General features: G+C 41.6%; 2 protein-coding genes across 2 annotated transcripts in view; one reads left to right on the forward strand and one right to left on the reverse strand.

Moving 5' to 3' along the window:
• Positions 1–8,553: 8,553 nt before the first annotated feature.
• Positions 8,554–10,371, forward strand: LOC109365589. The gene is made up of 2 exons (XM_019612400.1): positions 8,554–9,054; positions 9,218–10,371. The coding sequence occupies exon 2, from the start codon at positions 9,301–9,303 to the stop codon at positions 10,327–10,329; it is 1,029 nt and encodes a 342-aa protein (XP_019467945.1). The 5' UTR covers positions 8,554–9,054; positions 9,218–9,300; the 3' UTR covers positions 10,330–10,371.
• Positions 10,372–10,948: 577 nt separating this feature from the next.
• Positions 10,949–18,961, reverse strand: part of LOC104912145 (protein bicaudal D homolog 1-like) — a 32,675-nt gene continuing 24,662 nt past the window's right edge. Inside the window, exon 5 of the mRNA XM_019611606.1 lies at positions 10,949–11,035. Within this exon, the coding sequence (XP_019467151.1) occupies positions 10,949–11,035 (87 nt within the window). The remainder of the gene's footprint in view (positions 11,036–18,961) is intronic.

Here is an 18,961-nt window from a genome sequence, read left to right on the forward strand (position 1 = left end):
AAACTACTGTGTACTTAATGCTTTAAAAAAATAAAAATTTTCCCTCTGAAACCCATATGGAACATTACTGTATATTATATTATCCAGTTTATTTATAAAATTGCTGTCAATATGTTAAAAGTTTGAGGATGAAAAGGAAAAAGCACAGTTCTTTTTACATATCAATGGAAATTATGCAAATCCATGCAGCATGGAGAATAACGCAAGGTGTCTTTTAATTCAAATGCTGCTTCTGTTCTTCATGGTCTATATACAATGACAAAAAGTTTAAACTTTCCCAGCATGTCCATTTGTATACATCCACAAGATTCCTTCCTTTTGAGTTAAGCCATACAGCAATAGTTTTTAGCACAGTTGCATACTTCTTGCATTTTTCAGCTAGTAGCCAGATATTTATTCTACTTTGATTTTTATATTTAAGTAATTTGTTTAATATGCTTACTAATTTATAAAACTTTATGGCCTTATTATGATACAGATATTTCTATTAACTGTGCATACTGACTTCACTGAAACCATCACAGAATATCCCAAGTTGGAAGGGACCCATCAAGGTTCATCAAGTCCAACTCCTCATCTCGTGGAATCCCTGCATCTTTACAATGTGAAAAGTTAGCCACCTTAAAAACTTTCCAGGTCAATGGCTTTCTAACAGGAACGACTGCATACCAAAGAGGATCAGTTGCCAGGCATGGATGTGACAGCACACCTCATGCATGAGCAGCCATAGAATCACTCAGGTTGAGAAAGACCACAAAGATCACCAAGTCCAACCACAACCTAATCATACTACCGTAACTCTAACAACCCTCTGCTAAATCATGTCCCTGAGCACCACATCCAAATGGTTTTTGAACATATCCAGGGGTGGTGACTCAACCACCTCCCGCAGGAGCCTATTCCACTGCTTAACCACCCTTTCTGTAAAGAAGATTTTCCTGATACCCAACCTAAACCTCCCCTGGTGCAACTTGAGGCCATTTCCCCTCGTCCTGTCACCTGTCACCAGTGAGAAGAGACCAACCCCACTCTCGCTGTAGGCACCTTTCAGATATTGGAAGAGAGCAATAAGGTCTCCCCTCAGCCTCCTTTTCCCCAGACTAAACAGCCCCAATTCCTTCAGTCTCTCCTCATAGGGCTTATCTCCAAGCCCTTCACAAGCCCTGTTGCCCTTCTTTGGACCTACTCCAGCACCTCAGTGTCCCTTCTGTACTGAGGTGCCCAAAAATGAACACAGTACTCAAAGTGAGGCCTCACCAATGCCAAGTACAGGGACAGGATTACTTCCCTAGTCCAGCTCAGCACACCATTCCTGATACAAGCCAGGATGCCACTGGCCTTCTTGGCCACCTGGGCACACTGCTGGCTCGTATTCAACTGACTGTCCATCAGTACATCAAGGTCCCTTTCCATCAGGCAGCTTTCCAGTCACTCCTCCCAAGCCTGGGGTTGTTGTGACCAAAATGCAGGACCTGACACTTGGCCCTATTGAAACTCATACAGTTAACCTTGGCCCACTGATCCAGTCTGTCCAGGTCCCTCTGTAGAGCCTTACTCTCCTCAGGCAGAACAACATTCCCTTTCAACTTGGTGTCATCTGCAAACTTACTTAGGGTGCACTCAATACACTCAATCCCCTCATCAAGATCATTAATAAAGATGTTAAATAGAAGTAGCCCCAGTACCAAGCCTTGGGTGACACTGCTCGTGACTGGCCGACAACTGGATTTAACTCTACTGACCACAACTCTTTGGGCCCGGCCATCCAGCACGAATGCAACCTGAAGATCCGACACAGCCACAGCAGTCTCCCACCATTACCATCACCAGCTAATTCATTCGTGTTCTTTCTGTTTTTGGACTGTACTGCATCTCACAGATAGATTAATTACTGTAGTAATTGTTAGCATGATGCTGCCTTGCTTGGTCTGACTCCTCATGAAAGCCACTTAGGAACTACTACTAGTCCCTTGCTGGCTCTTAGTTTCATCAATCACAAGGCACATTTTTTGACAAAGCACATCATCTCCCAAACTCTTCAAACTGTGACTGGTCAGGGCTGTATAGATCCATGCATAAAACCCTTCATGGCTTCTATTCCTGGAGAACCTCTTCCAGCACAGGCACAACAGCTGAAGTCAGCTACAAAGACTGAGGCATGCTTATTCTGACAAAGACTACCGTAACAGTCTGAATTTCATATCACACTACTCCCATCACAATTCTCAAGACTTTGCTTGAAAGGATGCCACTGACTGAGTTAGGAGATTCACTTATTTCAAGACCATCATAAAAGTTGAGTTACAAGATGCCACTAAACACTCAATTTCTATTCTTAGACCTGGAAACTGTATTATGTAATTGTACTATGAGTATGTGGAGAATTGAGACTTCTTAAAATTTGTGCTTTGACAACTACGAAATGATGAGATTTAAGCAACGTTCAACATTTGAGTGCGTTATAAAGGATAGTGGCAGTGGATATGCACAGGAAAGAGATCAGTCTTATCACAGAGAAAGGCCTGAGGAAAACGTTATCTGTGATTGAACCCAGGACAATTCTAGATGGAAATTCCATTGACAGAAGCAAACTGACATGAAATAAATAAAATGGGCACAGATTTATAAAAAAGCAATAGAAAAATCCAACTGATCAAAACCCCATAGAGAATATTCACATCAAGTATAAAAGCAATATGTAGCTATTATACAGTCAGTGAGATGAAATGATCCCTGTGCAATGAAAATTACCTGTGGAACTTGTAAAAAAAAAAAATTAAAAGGAAGAGAGGAGAAGAGAAGCCACAAGTTTAATTTGGGTGTAAGAAGCAATACATACATAGAAAATCAGCTAAAAACAGAAGTATATAATGAAGGATGCTATTTCTGAGTTTCACTTTTAATTTTACTAGCCATGTCCTGAGGCAAGAATTCTGTGTAGAAATTCAGCGTTCTGGTGTGTGATGATTAGCAGGCAACAAAACATGACTTGACTGCTATAAGGATGAGCAGGCAGTCTACCTGTATGACTTTGACACTTAATGTAGTTTCCCTGATACATAATGCAGCAGCATTGAACTTGTTCAAATGATTATCTGCTTCAGCTGCTAACTTGCTGCAAAGTAAAATGCATTATGTATCAGTTATTTTCACATCCCTAACACAAAAGCAAGGGGAAAGCAGGTTGGGAAGCACCATATTTTGAAGGCAAACTTCAGTATGATAACACAGGTGGAAATCTTTGCTAGAGAAGCCTTCCTGGGGTTACTTTTGGGGACAGCTCTCACTTTGTGGTGCCGCTCAAAAAACCATTTAATACTTAATAGTTCCCTAATCAATTGCAGTTCTGTATCTGTCTTAAAAAAAAATAATCTTTTAAGCTTAGTATATATTTTAGATCTTTCTTCACTGTTCATTCACCAAAGCTCAAGATTGTGTAACATTTTTTTTGCTAAGGAGCCATCAGTTGCAGAGAGAGGCCTATACTGAAATTTTCTCTATGCCAGGCTTAGCAGGACATAGAGATGGAGCAGCTAAGCAGGCTCTTCAAAATCAGCTGGTATGCAACTTGATAAGATGCTATGTGGTGGCAGATGCACTGATGCTCCATTTAGATAAATTTGCTTTAAAAACTACCTCCAGTATTTCACACCCTGCTCATCTTGGTAGCCTGCTCTAGGTGCCCCTGCTTGAGCAGGGGGGCTGATCACAGAATCACAGAACTGTTTGACTTGGCAGGATCCCTTAAAAGTCATCTAGTCCAACTCCCTGCAGTGAATAAGGACACCCACAGGTAGACCAGGTTGCTCAGAGCCCCATCCAGCCTGACTTTGAGTATCATCAGGGACGGAGCATCCACCACCTCTCTGGGCAACCTGTTTCAGCGATGACCTCCAGAAGTCCTGTCCAGTCTCAGTCATTCTGTGATCTGAATGCTGGAAGCAGTCATCCTGAAAGGAGCAGTTTCTTACTTACTAAAGCCAAACCAGCATTCAGCTTTACTGGGAACATTTCTTTCCATGGGCTTTCCCACAGGCACATGCTCAATGCTTGGTTCTGATCACTTGCCTATTTGTTACTCTGTGCTCCTTGCTCTTTGTATACATGGATTGTCCAGCGTCTGGGACAAGGATCATGATTTATCCTTGAAGATTACAGCAGGTAACGCAGAACCTAAACCTGACTTGTGTGTGTTGGCAGCTTTGCAATGTAAAGAACAAATAATGATGTACTTGCAGAAGTGACTGATGAGTTGACCAATGTTACACTATATTCATTTGCTAAGAGAGTGGGAAAGTTCTATGCCACTAAAATTTATCCATACTTTAAATTTTTATGTAGTTTGCATGTCTTCTGCTGTTAATTTAACTGACAGAGATCAAAAAGTTTCCTTTTGGAATCTAATACTGAAGTGATGAAAGTCCTGAAAAGCAAATAATAGGCATATTGCAATAAAAACAAACACAGATGCATGTTTAGTCAAAATGGTGCAAGAACAAGGGAATTAATTCATAAGTATTGTAAGGATAGTACATGCACAACAGACAGCCCACAGAGGCAAGCAGATTGGAGACTTGGAAACAGATTGAAAATACAGGCTGAATCAGCATGGGCACAGGGAGGGAGTGCGGGGAAACAACAGAGAATGAACTTTGGTTTGTCAGGTAAACTGAAAACAGCTCATTTTACAGCTACAGAAGTATCCCATTTGTCTAATTCTTCCTGTTTTCAGGAAAGCAGGATGCTGAACACTCCTACAGAGAGGCACAAAACAGGAAGATGCTGGATGCCATCGCTAATTTCTCTTTCAACTGTGAACAAAGAATACAAAAGAACTGATCAGAATTCAATCATAGCCAAGCAACCATCCAGGCATGGGTCATGTCTTAATCTCAATACTCAAGAAGATGATCAGTTTTAGCCTCCATGTCAAACAATATTGTCTTTTTATTTTTATTTAAAATGTAAATAAATGAGAAAATAAAAATTAACAATATGCCTGCTATTCCAAATGCTCATCTTGCAGAAAATTTTTTTATATACACTTCAAAGAAAGCTGACTAACTGAGGTTTCCCTACACACCCTCATGAGATTGGACAGCCTTATAAAAAGGGTGAAAACCAAACTGTATAGGACAGTTTATGCTTTTCTGAAAAGACATGATGTGTCCTTGAGGAAACTGTTCAGCCTCCCATTTGAAAATGCAGATGAAAGCATCTGCCATACAGTGAATAGGATGGTTATCCAGCACCAATTCATGACTGGAGATAGTCGTATATATAACAGTATGTTACAGTTATGAGCACAGCCGAGGTAATTACGATAAATCCATAAATGCTACCTTAAAAAGCCATTTTCTTATTTCATAAAGGCAAAAAGCATTTCATTTCATTCCCAGTACCAGTATATCTATACTACCTAATTCAATAAAAGTAATGCAAGTTTTGGTGCAATGGTACAGTTACATAAGTTAATATCTGCATGAAGTATTTATCTTGCAAAAAAGATTTGTGTACCAATGTGCAAGAGGTTTTATCTATGTCAGAAGTACTGAGGAGATCAGACACATGGAAAATGTAAGTAATACCCTGGCTGCTACAGATGCAAAACTGTATCACAAAGGTAAACAATTCATAGCCTTTTTCCCAGGGAAGATTTGAGTAAAAGCATGCAAACCATAGATGTCTAGAGGCCAGCAGAAATTCATCTACTGGTTACCAATCAGCAAAGCCTTCTGAAAGTCCTGGGGAAAATGGCATTTGCATTCAACTCAGCTACAGGCACGACCATCCTTCTGCAGTGCCGGTACGTACTGTACTGATTTCAATCAATATGCCATAGTATGAGGCTGCAGGCAGCCAAATTTTTTATTTATTTTTTTTAATAAGGAATGAAATTATTCTTAAATGTGTCAGGAAACATTTACAGACAACAAGAAGAAAGCACAACCATGAAAATGAAGCTCAATACTAGCCCCCATTGTTCATCAGCAATCCAGTAAAAGCAGGGTGAAAAAGAATTTCCATTTAATTGCCTTCAACAGCACTCGAGATGAGGATTTAAATTCCCTTCCTAAGAATTGCTTCCAGGCACAGAAAATACAAGAAAAGGAAAGCTTACAACAAAGAGCACCATTTATCTAGAACACAACTAATTAGTCTTACACCAGTGATTGAAAAGCAGTTCCATTTAAAATGAGTCTGGCCAACAATAAAATTATTTCTATTAACAAAATGATCATTAATGAACAGTAAGACAGCATAAAAATTTACACCAGTGTTTATACAGATGCTTCTAAAAGTTCGTAAGCTCTTTAAGTTCTTAATTTGTTTGTTATTACTTTTGCTCTTGTTTGATATTACTATTGTTATTCCTGTTGCTTCCAATTCCTTCCGTAAACTGACAGCAAACCAGTCCTGACTATGTCACAGGTCATTCATGAAAATCCCTCCTTGTGATTACATAACATACTTAATGTCAGCATGTGGCAACCACGGTTGGACTTAGAACAACAGCATCAGAGAACTGAGTGCAAGGGAAGAGATGCGTGTTCCAGCTCCTGGATCTGAAGTACGTAAGCTGCTGGGACCATACTAGCTTTGAGAACGACTATTTCTAAGCTCAAAGTTTAAAGAGGATGAAAGAATATTCAGACATTTCTGCTGCTTCAGGCATTTACATGAGCTATCACCAATTTCAGTTGGAAAAAGCTCTAAACAAAGGTATGTCTGACGGAGCAAGAAACACAAATTAAAAAACACGCATTTCTTTTCAAAGGTAGGCTTCACTGAAGTGCTGCCAGGTCATATGCTGGACTCACCTAACACACAAAGCTGTGTAAGATGGCGGACTGGCACTCCGCTGAGTAGCACTGCAGTCACACCACAGGTGCCCAAAGCAACCTGTTTTAAACAGAAGAAGGCAGACCATGCCCCATTGTCTGTGTTTAACTTAAGTACCTTCAGTACCTAATGGGAGCCTATAAAAATGACAAATAAAGCCTTCTTACATGATCTGAGAGCAACAGGACAAGGGGAACAGTTTTAAACTAAAACAGCAGAGATTTCGATTACATGTCACGAGGAAATTCTTTACCCAGAGGACAGTGAGGCCCTGGCACAGCTGCCCAGAGAAGCTGTGGGGGCCCCACCCCTGGAGGCATTCAGGGCAGCGTTGGTTGGGGCCCTGAGCAGCCTGAGCATGGCAGGGGTTAGAACCGGGTGAGGTGAGCTTTGAGAACCATTCCAACCCAAACCATTCTATGATATGATCACATTCTATGATTTCTACTTCTGTCAGTGCAACAAATCAGGCTACTATGTGCCACCCTCATATAAGAAAGTGACAATAGTCCAGTCCCACCATTACATTTCACTTCAGCACTTTCCATGGCACTGAAGGGCTGCCTAACTCCCACAATGGCCGCCACACACCTGAAGAGCAGGAGAGCAGCAGCACGGGCAGGAGAAGGCTCCGTTCAGCAAGGGAGTGCTCAGCTTGCAGGCTAAATCTGTCACAGCATTGTATGCCAGATCTTTCCTTACTAAAAAGAAGCCTTCACGTGCCTTAGAACATCCAACTTACAGAGTAACGGAGCTCAGTGCAAGCAGAGTGGGCATTGGCATGGTTGCAGCACCAGAAATCAAACACTGATGCCTTCTACAAATGTTTCATGATTTCCAACCGTTTTTAAGTCACTCCTCAAAGTTTAAGAGAAGATTGCTACAAATGAAGAACAAAACACAAGATAACAGATAAGAAGCAACAGAATAGGGGCTTAAAAGAAAGTCAGCGTCATGGCTTTTTTTTCTGTGTCAGTGTCATGGATTTTTTTTCTGAAGACCACTGCATGTGCAATTTCACACAAATGGAAAGAACAAACTTGAGCTAAAGACAAGATGTCAATGGAATGAAAAGCAGGCCTGGAATCCAGGAAAGGACAACATGAAAACAATGAAGTTCAGGATTTTTACCTGACATTTTTGAGGAACAAAACAAAATAGTGAGGAACGCTATCAAGCCCACCCTTCACTCCTAACACATACAGAAGACAGTGTGCCATTACCAAGTAACAAGAAGATACATGATAGGAACTTCAAACATGGTGTCCCCATTCCCACGTGATGATCATTTGTCCTCTTGTACACACATACATGTCTTGGTCCTTGCAACTGTTGCAAATGGTTATGGAAGTGAGTGAAGGAAATCTATGACAGAACATGTATAAGCCAACAGAAGTTAGACAACTTAGAGAATCTGGTAAAACTAGTACCACTTTCATAATGCCTACACGAGCACGAGCACTAGAGATGACTTCTGGAAGAAAATTTAAAAAATTATACCATCTCACAATCTCATTAAAAGATCTCATCATTCTACATGCACGAAAATAGCATTCAGTAGTCCAACACAGCAAAGGTGTTGTTGACAAGTGTCTGTCATATTTCACAGTCTGGCTCCCTGGGACATATAGAGCAAAGAAGAATTGCCTCAGGACACATAAAATAAAGAACACAGTTGATGTATATAAATAACAAAACTTATTTTTGTACTTATTCTTTAATAAAACATTTGAGAATTTCACTCATGAAAAACATCACTAAAAATCACACAATAACATTAAAGGTTAGCAGTCAAGTGGGCACACACTACTCGCTGTCCAGGCCATGGGTTGGACACATCTCGTTTAGTCGTAGACCTGGCACAGTTCAGTTAACGGCTGGACTTGATGATTTCAGAGGTCTTTTCCAACCCAAATGATGTCACTGAGCAAACAGGCTAACACATCACCAAGCAACAGATTGTGACTGCATGGCCTTCAGTGCTTCCATCGGGACGTTAGCAGAGCCTGCCTCAGTCTGGCTTGTTCCTGGCTTCCCACTGAGCAGCTTTGCGAGGTTTGGAAGGCGAGCAAGGATTTGGCTGTGCTGGGCCGTGCCTGTGGCTGCTTCCAGCAGTTCCCAGTGCCCGTCCTCACAGCATCGTTCGTGTTTCCCTGGCCCTGCCCAGTGCAGGCAGCCAGGGCCCCGCAGGACGTACCCGCAGCAGCGGAGGTGAGCGGTGCAGGGACACATCCTTGGGGTGCCTGGCCCCGTGCTGCTGGGGAGCACAAGACAGCCCAGCCGTGAGGCCAGGAGGGCTTTCTGCTGAGGAAACGGGTCTTTCCTCAGCACTCCCTGGGACCATGAGTGACTGTGACCTCTCTTCCTCTTGCAGTGCGCGACACCAGCGCTGCAGCACCCGTGAAGGAAGGCAGTTCGTCACCCAGCACTCTCCTCACGTGCAGCAGCCAGAAGACCATGGCCGCAGCAGAGGCATGGACATGTCCCATCTGCTGTGAGGCACGACGGGACGTTGCGTATGCAACACCGTGCAACCATCAGTTCTGCCTCGGCTGCATCCAGCGGTGGGCCATACTGAAATCCAGCTGCCCGCTCTGCAGGACGGTCATGAGGACCATCAAGGTCTCCATGTGGGGAGATGAACATCACATTGAGTGCGTTGTCTCCCCACCCGCAGTGCCGGTCCCTGCCCAATTCCACCACGGCAGCATCACCCGCCCCAACGGCACTGCAGCACACGCTCCATCCTCTGCGCCGCTGCCACCGCAGCAGAGGGCTGCAGCGCCAGAGATGAGGGCGACAGTGGGCGGCCTCCTGCCGCAGCAGTGGGCGGCAGCCTTCAGGGAGCGACGCCACATCCTCGACCCCGTGCTGCCCGGCCTGCACCAGAAGCTCTCCGCCATCCCTGGGTTCCAGTGGTGGCAGGTCAGGTCTACCGAGAGCCTGTTCCTATGCTGCCTGTGTCAGCTGGGGCTGGACAGGGATGCCATGGTGCGGTGCATAGAGCCCAGCGTGGGACCCAGCGCCGTGCCCATCATCCACTGGCTCATTGACACCATCGTCAGCCGCTGCGGCCGCGACGCCCGGACGATGCTGGGCCTCGAAGATGAGAGCACTGCCCGGGGGCAGGACGACAGCAGCACGGCTTTCTCCCCACAGACAAACCGCACCCCCCGCGCCACACCCTCCAGCAGCTCCGAGGGTCCCAACGCCGAGGAGCTGCCCGGCACATCCAGCCGAGTCCTTCACGGGGGTGCTGGCGAGCTCCCTGCCGCACCCAGCCCCAGGGAGCAGCAGCAGCCCCACGAGGAGCCGGGGCACGAGGCAGCAGGACCCAGCGCCCAGCACCGCAGCCTCAGCCGCCCCGCTCCAGGCCGGGGCTGGAAGCGCTCTGCTGGGGAGCCCCGGCGCCGCAAGAAGAGGAGGGCCGACAGCACCCAGCGTGCTCCGCAGCCCTGCAAGAGGCTGCCTCCCCGGCGCCTCTAGCGGGGCTTACATTCCATTTTAAAACACAAAATATATGCGTTTCCAAAGAATATGCTACTGAGAAAGTCTCCTTCTTAACCAAAACACAGCTGCTACTGCCATGTGCGCACTGCTGCTCCCTGCAGGTATTCAAATGAGTGACCATGTGGCACTTAGGACATGGTTTAGCGTTTGGGTGTCCAACCTTTGGTGTTCCTGGGACACATTGAGGGAAGGGCTTTTGTCTCAGGTCGCTTATCAAATATATAATATAGTTACTTTATACAAATAACAAAGCAATTTTAAAAAAATACATTTACTAAGAATATTTTTTTAAAGAGAGCAACCAAAGCATAAAACTGAAAATGGTGTCACAACTATACACACATCTGTTTCACACAACGCTACGGCAGGTTGTGTACTTACTCCAAGTGCTGGGTAATCTCATTCCTCTAGTGCAAGTAAGAGTTTAAGTCATATGGATGTACTGTTAGTGGTTTGCTGATAAACAGGAGTCCAAGCTGCAGAAAGCAGGAACCTTCATGAGAGAAAGTATAACAAACACGATAAAAAAACAAACACCACACAGTGAACCATCTGGTGGTAAAAATGGAGCAATGGTGAGGCTGGTCATAAGAGATTACACATTGCCCTTGTCCATCAGGAGGAGCTTGTAGAATTTTTCATTGACGTCCTGGTCTCTCTCCATGTATACAGAAGTATTGCTCTAATATAGTTAAAAGGAAAATGAATTTCAATCATATCATCTAGAGATTGCTGTTCATGCCTGGTTGGTAGTGTAATGCCACAATGTAATGTAATACTATAGCAGAAAAAAGGAAGAGGAATTGCTTTAGGACATTTTCAAGACTGGGAGGCTTCAGCAAATCAGCCATCTTTTTTAAAGAAAGGGCACAAAAATGGAATAGAAAAAAAATAAAAACAAGTGAAGCACAGGCTGCTGTTCAAGTCATGGTAGAGACAGAAAAGGAATCACAGGAACGGTGATTACATATTGAGTAATACACAAACAGCAGCTTCAGAAACTTGGCAGGAAGAATAGGCCTAGAAACAGCCATGAAAGTGGAGACATTAGAAATGGAAACATTCAGCATGGCTCATTTAGCAGGACATTCTGAAAGTCCTAAAGAACACCGTGAATACTCTCCCTACACTCCATCAGAAACAAAATAAACCAAACGCAAAAACTTTGTGACAGAGCACATTATTAAACAGAGAGAGATGTGGATCATAAGTGAAGCTGAAATGAGCAAATTATTACTGAAATGAAATTAGATGCCAGTCAAGTTAGAACCATACCAAATTATATTAAGCCCTTGAATAGGGAGACATGAGTGATTTGCAATGGAAGGGTAAAATATAGATCAAAATCAAATTGCTCAAGCAACCAGAATAGTAGATGACAGGGTTGTGCTCAATTCAGAAATGCAAGCTAATCCAATAACTAAAAATGAGTTAATAAGATGGAATTGATGAGTCCTACAGTGCTTTAAGGGCTTTACTGTATTATCAGATAGCCTTTATATTATACAGTTCTCAGATCTCTCTTTTTCTTACTGCTCTTCACAAAAGTCACTGCAGAGAACTGCAGCTGCATTTATGCTTAAGAATAAGAAGGAATAGAGTCACAATTGAAGGCAGCTTCAAACAAACAGAATATGAAGGATGAAGACATCTCTTGAAGGTGATTACTGACCCCACTAGAGAGCAGCAGCTAGGCTGAGTGAGCTAATATCAGAAGGGCTGAATGATTTAACAGGAAGAAAAAGATGAATTTCTGCATGCTTTTTTAATGAGGATGAAGAAGGGCCTATTTAAGTGGTAATCTATTACAATGAAGGACCAAAAAGTCAAGCAAAATTTAAGGATGAGAAAGAACCAATAAGAAAGAGAAATGGATATCTCACAAGTTGGAAATGAAAGACTGAGAATGCCTTTAAAGGAGGCATTTCTAGTATGAAACAAAGACTGTAAGCGGCACAAAACAAACAGAAATGGGTCTGGGACTACTTAGATAAATGGGATGAAGATACAGCTGAGATAAGAAATGTGGAGCTGTTGGATTGGGACCAGAGGAGAGCCATAAAGATTATAGGAGAGGATGGAGCACCTCTCCTATGAAGAAAGGCTGAGAGTTGGGCTTGTTAAGCTTGGAGAGGACTCTGGGAAACCCTCATTTAAGCTTTCCAGTACTCAAAAGGAGTTTATAATTAGGAGGGAGACTGAATTTTAACAGAAAGAGATAGTGACAGAACCATATAATAAAATCACAGAATGGCCTGGGTTGAAAAGGACCACGGTGATCACCTAGTTTCAACCCCCTGCTATGTGCAGGGTCAGCAGCCACCAGACCAGGCTGCCCAGAGCCACATCCAGCCTGGCCTTGAATGCTTCCAGGCATGGGGCATCCACAACCTCCTTGGGCAACCTGTTCCACTGTGTCACCACCCTCTGAGTGAAAAACTTCCTCCTAATATCTAACCTAAACCTCCCCTGTCTCAGTTTAAAGCCATTCCCGCTTGTCCTATCACTATCCACCCACGTAAAAAGCCATTACTCTTCCTGTTTATATGCTCCCTTCTAGTACTGGAAGACTGCAATGAGATCTCCCTGCAGCCTTCTCTTCTCCAAGATAATCAATCCCTTTCCTCACAGGAGAGGTGCTCCAGCCCTCTGATCATTGTAGTGGCCCTACTCTGGAGCTGCTCCAAGAGCTCCACATCCTTCCTGCACTGGGGCCCCAGACCTGGATGCAGTACTGCAGATGGGGCCTCACAAGAGCCGAGTACAGGGGGACAATCACCTCCCTCTCCCTGCTGGCCACCCCTTTTTTAATGCAGCCCAGAACACAGTTGGCCTTTCGACCTGCAAGTGCGCACTGCTGGCTCATACAAGAGGGAATGGCTTTAAACTAAACAAGTCAAGATTTAGATTAGATGTCATGAGGAAGTTCTTTACCCAGCACTGGCACAGCTGCCCAGAGAAGCTGTGGGGGCCCCATCCCTGGAGGCATTCAGGGCCAAGTTGGATGGGGCCCTGGGCAGCTGAGCTGCTGGGTAATAGCCCTGTGCACGGCAAGGGGTTGGGACTGAGTGGGCTTTAAGGTTCCTTCCAATCCAAGCCATTCTGTGATTCTGTGAAATTAGTGCATAATGAAGAGATCAGATTAATATAGCAGTAATTGTTATATAATTGTAATATTAGGGCAGGAAAACAACAAACAAATCCTAATCCAAACCACCCCTTTATGTTAATTGATTCCAAAGCAAGAGTAAGCAGTATTTAACAGGCTTAAGTACCAGAGGCAATCAGAGGAACTACATAAATAAGAGATGCAATTCACAAACAGATAAAAAGCGCATGTGAAGGACCAGATGTTGTAGCTGTTAAGGGCAAGAAAATAGGTATTTAGCAAAGAAAAGGACTGTCTATGTTCAAATGAAGATGGGCTGAAAGGAAGACTACAAGATATATCGGGCAGCTTGTTTCTGAGGAGTAGTGATTTGGTGCCAATTTAGCTAAATTATATCTGTGAATAAGTTTGAATGTAACTGGATTTCTTTGGTTCACCAATATTAAACAATAAGTGTCTGGCCCAGAAGAACTAAAAATGAGAATATCTGAATGAAAACACCTATTACTGGTTCCAGCCATAATCCCACAGAGCCAGTACATGTATCTTGCAGAAGCTGAGGAGCAATTGATGTTTACAACCAATAATTTAAGTCAGCAGCAGGTGTACATCCCCGTGCAGCAGCCTTGCATTATCTGCAGCTCTCCAGTCTCCTGCAGCACTAACAAAACAACAGACTGAATTCTAAATACACAGAATAGTTGCAAATCCAATAGAATGAGCCCCAAATCTTTGAACTCCACCATCTCCAGCTGTAGCTAAAAATGCTACAATTATTTGAGGGGCCGAATGGTGTTCAGCAAATCACTTAGCAAATTCATTTTTACAGTTCCCTTAGTGGAGTAACGCTGCTGTGAATTCACTTTGATGTCCCAAGAGAAGCAGCACTGCTTTACTAATAGGTCACAGGCTTTCCTGAGTGCACCTGCTCTTCATCCACAATTGCTACAATTATACTCCTACAGATAACTCAGTGATATCTACCCAACATTTCAAGATGGTTAAAAATAAATTGTCTAACTGGATGGTAAGAACTTCCAGATCTTCCTGCAAATTCAGATTTAATCTGAACTTGCTTCACATAGGGAACAATCTTCACTGCGTGTAGCTTAAAACAGAACATACAGTATCACATAAAAAAATCCCTTTCAAGCAGACTGGAGATAGAGTAATAACAAGCAAAAGCTCCCAGAATATTTTTTTATCTCCCTGTTACAGTACATGAAGTGTAGTATTGGTGGGTTGACCCTGTACTGCAGCCACACAGACTCAGCATCTGAAGATAATGAAATGAAGCAGTTGCTCAAGCAGGAAGATTATGTTTCTGGAGACAACTCAGCTACTTCAAACCACTGCAGAGAGTTGGAACCTGCAATTGATTTGCATCAAACCAATGTCTACAAGAAGCTCACCAGGAAGGCAAGGAATACTTACACAGTGGACTGGGATACAGCTAAATTAAAATTGAGAAGTAGAGATATATAATAAACCTGATAAAGAGACCTTGTTTATCAAGTTTGAGAGGTGCAAGCAAGCCATTAACTAGTAAAGATTCCAAATCCATTTAGGGTAAATAACCAATGAGAAGCTGAAAGTTTCTTACTTTCTTACTAATTGAAAGAAAATTTCAAGCGTTAGTATAAAATCAAGTAGAATCATTGCTCTTTGAACAGCCTGCATTTTCATTAGTTTCAAAGAGTCCACGCAGTGCTGTATTTAAAAGTTTTTATGAAATCCCATTTTTGAATATTACAAGAAGCAAAACTAAGCCAATTAAGTATACAAGTGTCCACTCTGTTAAACTATACCTGTGGAGAACTTTAATATAAGTGAAGTATTGAGGTTGGTGCAAAGGGGAATGTATGGTAATATCTGGGTGTGAGAACACCAGAAGATTCCAGGAAAAGGTCATCAAGATATCAGAATATCTTCACATCATTTCTCAAGATGTGTAATTCAGGAAGGCAGAAGATTTGATCCTCATGGCTTGATAAAGGTAGAGTTGGTACCCAAGACACTCAAATAACAATGTAAAGGCAGTTCATAGACTAGAGTTAGGATGACCCCAACTGATCACAGCTGCAGTTCCTAAAGGATACAAAACATTCATCTCAACCAGCACATTACCAAAGTAATGACACAATGACAATTTTACTTCTTCAGTCTCTGTGTAATCAGAAGGAAAAAGAAACCTTGACAGAGCACTTGAACACACACCTGTCCAGGTATTTGTGGGAATATGGCTATGAAAGCGTACACGAGTGAAGTCAATTTTGGATTAAAAGAAAATCAACTTCCTCTCCTATAACTAATATTTTGGTTCTTATAGAAACATTTGTATACAGTAGCAAATTATTTGCAGTCCATCACTGAAAAATATCTATACTTTCTAAGGTAAGCCCACAAAACTGCAAATATAGAGCCCTATCAAGAGGATGATAGCAATAAACAGTCTACATGAGTCAGGGACACGACTCGACTGTTTGGACTTGTGAGATGATGGTTACCTGAACAGGTCACTATTAAAGAGGAAACTGTCATAAAGAGAATCAAGTTTAAGCCTGTGCCCAGAGTATTGCTGTAATTAGGTCATAACGAGACTTTAGAGAGATATTTTATGTGCCCTTTTACCATTACTAAGTAAAATGAATTCCCAGCTTCTCAAGAAATCTGGGAATCCAAAATGAATAAATTATCACTAAGGTATTATGACTATCATAATACAAAATACAAAAGCAAAGAAAGAAAACAAAATGAAATCAGGAAATCAGATCTTGACTAAAGAAGTTGAGCTGTCTTTAGGGTACCCAAACAAGACTTCAGATACATCATTCGGTTTCCCCTTTTCATCAGAACTGCCTATGTAGTTTCCAACATACTGACATCCTGGTCTATCTTGATAAACACTTGCATATTGTTCTATTGCTCTGAAAAGAAACACGTATTTCTAGTATTAGCCTAAGTTTTCTAAAGGCCAGGTACCAGTCAGAAGACTGATGGAAAAGCTTGGAAACAACAACTACGTGACTCAAGATCTTGGGTTCAGCAAGTGGCTACAATTTTATAGACTGCATTTTACAGCAGATTAAACAGTTAATGTAATGGTCTCTTGTGGCTTTCAGATTTATTCTGCTCTTAAAATTCTTAGTCTTTTAAAAACACATTTGAAAGAAGCTCATTAACCTTTCTCTTTATATAAATTTAACACAAAGTATTATACTGGTAAGTACTGAGTTCACTTCAGTTAGCAGAAAGCAGTGTTTTAATCGTAATTACACTGACCACCACTGTCACCATCCTCAAAAGCCTATATTTCATCTTCAATATTAACATAACTCCTGAAAAAAAAAAAAACAACAAATCAGTTAGATATCATCAGAATGTATCAGGAGGAAAGTTAGAAATTACACAGGAGCTGCAAGTTAGTTTCTTGGTTTCTTTTACGCCTATCTTGTAAACTTCAGAATAACTTCCAATATGACCTCTTTCCTTTCACTTTACCTATCTTTGTGCACCAGCACACCTTATTGCTACTTGACTAAGTTAATTATTCATTAACCAAGACAATTTTTCTCTTAGGTGGCTGAAACTTACAGGTACCACTTTCAATATGAATAAATAATAGCATGCTGACAGGAATATGGTACTCAGAAGGATGGTGGAGATGGATCAACGTTCATTTTATTTGCTGAGTAGATACTACAGTGATTGTGCTTTTTAACATCATCACATTATCCCGCTAATGTTTTTCAACACTGAAGAAAATAGTCCATTTGCTTCAAAGGGCCTCAGGTATAAAGCAACTACATTTCTACACCTCAAAGTTCTTTGAACTTTAAAAGGCAGGAGGTCAGTGCTTTAGAAACATCAAGTTGTTTGTAACCTAGTTTCAAATCAGGCACTCATAAGTAATTTATTTATGTTATTTTGAAGCTTCCTAGAAAGATGAATTCTAGTTAGTATTTCTACTCAAAAATGAAGCAGAAGGCCTTCTGTAGATTTAAGATAAATAATTGTAACAAAATTTCAATTTGAAGAGCAATGAGTGTAGGATTTGATAAAGGGAAGGAATCAAAATTCCTTCTCCACGCTCCTCTAGGACTGTGTAAACAGGAAATATTTCCACATGTCTTGAAATAGGGAATACAATTTATTATACTTTGATTCCTCTGTTTAAATTACCAAATTGGATCTTTTAATGTTTACTGTCTTTAACTGGTTGATTTAAATTTTATAAGGAACTTTTGATAAGGGCAGTCAAGAAAGAAGAGCTTTTGTTTTGTTTTTAAATCCCCAGGGAAGCGGTGGAGACCGTGGAGGTGTTCAAGAAACCTTTGGATGTGACACTGAGGGACATGGTTAGTGGGCATGGTAGTGACAGGTTAATAACTGGACTGGATGATATTTTCCAACCTCAATGATTCTACAAAATAAGACAGCTAATCTAAGCACTATTCCTGGCAATGGCAGGAGACTGCAACTTTTTTAGACTGTAAAGAACAGTTCTGTGCTCTTCACTAGTGAGACGACAGGAAACACTGAGCTTAAAAAGTCAAACTTTGCGTTCCTTGTTTCTCTCTTTAAAAAAAATGCTTCCAAATAGTTTGAAGTATGTATAAATCATCACTAGATGTTGCAGTGGTATATTTTTAAAGACTCATCAGTGTATTTTAGAAAGATTGCATAAATGTTGTAAGGTAAATCACATAGCAGGAAGGACAGAAATGCTACCATAATTCTTTATTAAAACAACTGTGGCCCAAGTAGACAGAAACCACAACCATAAAATTACAGTCAATTTTCCTGCTGCTGAAATAACCTCCTGATAACCTCCTGATTTGAAGAAAATATCCACATTTTCACCCAAAGTACCATAACTGTCAACTATGACCATTCTTCAAATCGAAAGAGTTTAGCGCATTTCTGTACTCAGAATTTAAATTGGAAAATCCCTATTACAAATAACAGTTTTGAGATAAACTAATTAGATTCTGAGCTGTTAGAACACTGACAGTGAGTGATGGCCTGGCTGCTTGCCCTATTATTTCTGCTGAAACAGAAAGAAACCCTTATGTTAATAACAGTACTTTACTAGAAGCTTTTTAAGATAAAACACTATATGCAATAAGGAACATGAATTAGTCTTCTGAAAGTACTTTGAAATGATCACTGAAAGATCAGCAGACAATGGTGTACTTATAGCCAGTACTGGTGACACTCAAGATGGGAGTTACTGTGAAGGACAACACTGAAGTAACAAGGATTCCCCAGACCACTTACATAACTTGAAGAAAGATAAGTTAATGCACAATCAGTAATTGAAGCAAAAATAGACATTCAGAATGGCCATGAACTTAGTAGAACGGATCAGAATAGATGCATTTCTGTTTCATTGGCGTGGTCCCACTGGTTTCTACACAGCTATTTTTCACAGGTAGCTTATTTATCATAGAAATTAGATAAGAAAAAAAAAAAAGTATTTTCAGTACCCAAACTTAT

This window comes from Meleagris gallopavo, chromosome 1 (assembly GCF_000146605.3).
Source record: "Meleagris gallopavo isolate NT-WF06-2002-E0010 breed Aviagen turkey brand Nicholas breeding stock chromosome 1, Turkey_5.1, whole genome shotgun sequence".
Classification (NCBI taxonomy): Eukaryota; Metazoa; Chordata; class Aves; order Galliformes; family Phasianidae; genus Meleagris; species Meleagris gallopavo.

Bases quoted from the DNA above. Each gene is read 5' to 3' on its own strand.
- LOC109365589 (XM_019612400.1), top strand. From the start codon at position 9,301: ATGGCCGCAGCAGAGGCATGGACATGTCCCATCTGCTGTGAGGCACGA.